This window comes from Pangasianodon hypophthalmus, chromosome 16 (assembly GCF_027358585.1).
Source record: "Pangasianodon hypophthalmus isolate fPanHyp1 chromosome 16, fPanHyp1.pri, whole genome shotgun sequence".
NCBI classification, from domain to species: Eukaryota; Metazoa; Chordata; class Actinopteri; order Siluriformes; family Pangasiidae; genus Pangasianodon; species Pangasianodon hypophthalmus.
This window is the reverse complement of record NC_069725.1, coordinates 23,978,567-23,981,066: the sequence shown is the minus strand read 5'-3', so window position 1 is coordinate 23,981,066 and position 2,500 is coordinate 23,978,567. Positions and strand designations below refer to the sequence as shown.

The window sequence follows — 2,500 nt, the reverse complement described above, 5'->3', positions numbered from 1 at the left end:
CATGCCCACAGCTCCACCTGTCCATCTCCATCCATGCATCTATCCATCTATCCACTTTCTCTCTTTTTCTCCACCAACATGTACTTTAACCTCTCCATAGTGGGAGTTAAATCCAGCTGTGGTGATGTGCCTGCAGCTGGATGGATGCTGTGTGTGGAATGAGGATGAAAGCGCTCTGTTGGTCTTCAGAAGCTTAAATCAGGTTTCGTTGTTTTGGGAGATTATTCTGGCTCCGGGCCGAGATGAACGTTTGCTGTGGAGAAGCTGAAAGCGGATATCAGTGAGTCGGAGCAGATGAAAGCGAGCGCGGCTTTGAAATGAAACTCCGGCTGTTTTTTCTGCAGTTGCTGTTGGAATGTCCGGACGACGTGCTGTGCTTCCACTTCTGTCCCTCAGACACCAATATTATCGTTGGAGGCTGCATGAACGGCCAGGTGCAGTCTGTTTCTCCTCTTTCACTCTCTCTGTGTGTGTGTGTGTGTGTGTGTGTGTGTGTGTGTGTGTGTGTGAATTATATAACATAATGAGGACTTGATCTTTTCTTCCTACTCACTTTGCCCTGATAAATAAATCCTCTTTTCTTTCTTTTTCCCTTTTTGGTGTCCATTTTCTGTGTGTGTGTGTGTGTGTGTGTGTGTGTGTGTGTAGGTGGTACTATGGGATATCTCAGGCCATGTGGACAGACTGCAGGGAACTCGCAGTGGAGTACGAACAAAAATGACCAACACGATGGTGAGCAGGCACGCACACACACACACACACACACATACACACACACACACACGCGCACACACACACACACACACACATACACACACACACACACACACACACACACACACATATATACTCGCATACATACACACACACACACACACACACATATACTCACATACACACTCACACACACAAATAATATATAATAACAATTATTTTACAAATTTAAATAAATTAAATTTATTAAATTAAAATTTATTTAATTGTATATATATATAATATTATGTGAAGTTATATATTAAAATATCACATTATTGCATTTAATAATAATTTCATTATATATATGTATATGATTAAAGTTTTCAAAAATAATTTTACATTCAAAAACCGTGATTAAATACAATTTTTAATTTAATCTTCTTCTTCTTCTTCTTCTTATTATTATTATTATTAAGTCTTCTTCTTCTTCTTGTTACACTTTTAATCAAACTTTTAATATGTAACATGTTTAATTTATAATTAAATAATATTAATGTGTAACATATATTTATGTTTATTATTATATGCAGTGTTTCATATGCACTGTATCTCTAATAATTCTTTAATAAGCTCTACTTCATTTATAAAAATGTGTATGTAAAAAACATTACTGAACAGTTGGTATAGCTCTGAGTGTGTGTGTGTGTGTGTGTGTGTGTGTGTGTGTGTGCACATGTACACACTGAACTGTTCAATGTGTTGTGTGAAACCTGATGGGAGGAGGGCTGTAATTTCACTTTACTGCCTCCTAATTGAATTAGTGTGTGTGTGTGTGTGTGTGTGTGTGTGTATATATGTGTGTGTGTATATATGTGTGTGTGTGTGTGTGTGTGTGTATATTGAACAGCACAGACCTGACATCTGCCTTCAGTTCCACCCACTGTTTATTCAGTGAGCTGCACAATGAACCCCCTACTGACACACACACACACACACAGAGAGACACACACACACACACACACACACACACACAGAGACACACACACACACACACAGAGACACACACACACACACAGAGACACACACACAATGCTGTCAAACACAGCTGTTATGCAGCCCCACTCTAACACTTGAACACGCACAGGCACCCACATGGTGCCATCAGAACCCTTGCTGCCATCTGTGTGTGTGTGTGTGTATGTGTGTGTGTGTGTGTGTATGTGTGTGTGTGTGTGTTTGCATTAATATAAGTCTTTACACTTACATGTGTACACACTGTATATTCATTTGCCTTGTCTCTTTCATGTAATATTAACATATGTCTAAATTAAACATTTAATCCTGTTTGTGTGTGTGTGTGTATGTATGTGTGTGTGTGTGTGTGTGTGTGTGTGTTCTTTCAGCAGTATTTTGAGGATAAGCAGCAGAGTGACACCCCTGTAGTGCGTTACTGTGGCATGTCAGGAATCGAGAGTGGACACAGAGGCCCCGTCACAGACGTGCAGTGGCTCCCGGACAGCTTTGAGGTGTGATGGAATCGCGGAGCATCTAAATAACAATGTTCAATTAATTACATGATTATTTTTATTATGCTTATTAATTATTTTTAACTAAACTAACTTACTGAGAAGCCACACCTCCCTCACTGAGAAGCCACACCTCCCTTACTGAGAAGCCACGCCTCCCTCACTGAGAAGCCACACCCCCTCACTGAGAAGCCACACCCCCTCACTGAGAAGCCACACCTCCCTTACTGAGAAGCCACACCTGAGACTGATTGATACAGAAGCCACGCCTCTTTCAT

At 40.4% G+C, this 2,500-nt stretch overlaps 1 protein-coding gene across 1 annotated transcript in view; it reads left to right on the top strand.

Moving 5' to 3' along the window:
• The window catches only part of dnai3 (dynein axonemal intermediate chain 3), a 20,633-nt gene that overhangs the window by 10,350 nt on the left and 7,783 nt on the right, over positions 1-2,500 (top strand). The window contains exons 10-12 of the mRNA XM_053240713.1: positions 345-434; positions 649-732; positions 2,100-2,222. Coding sequence (XP_053096688.1) covers positions 345-434; positions 649-732; positions 2,100-2,222 — 297 coding nt within the window. The remainder of the gene's footprint in view (positions 1-344; positions 435-648; positions 733-2,099; positions 2,223-2,500) is intronic.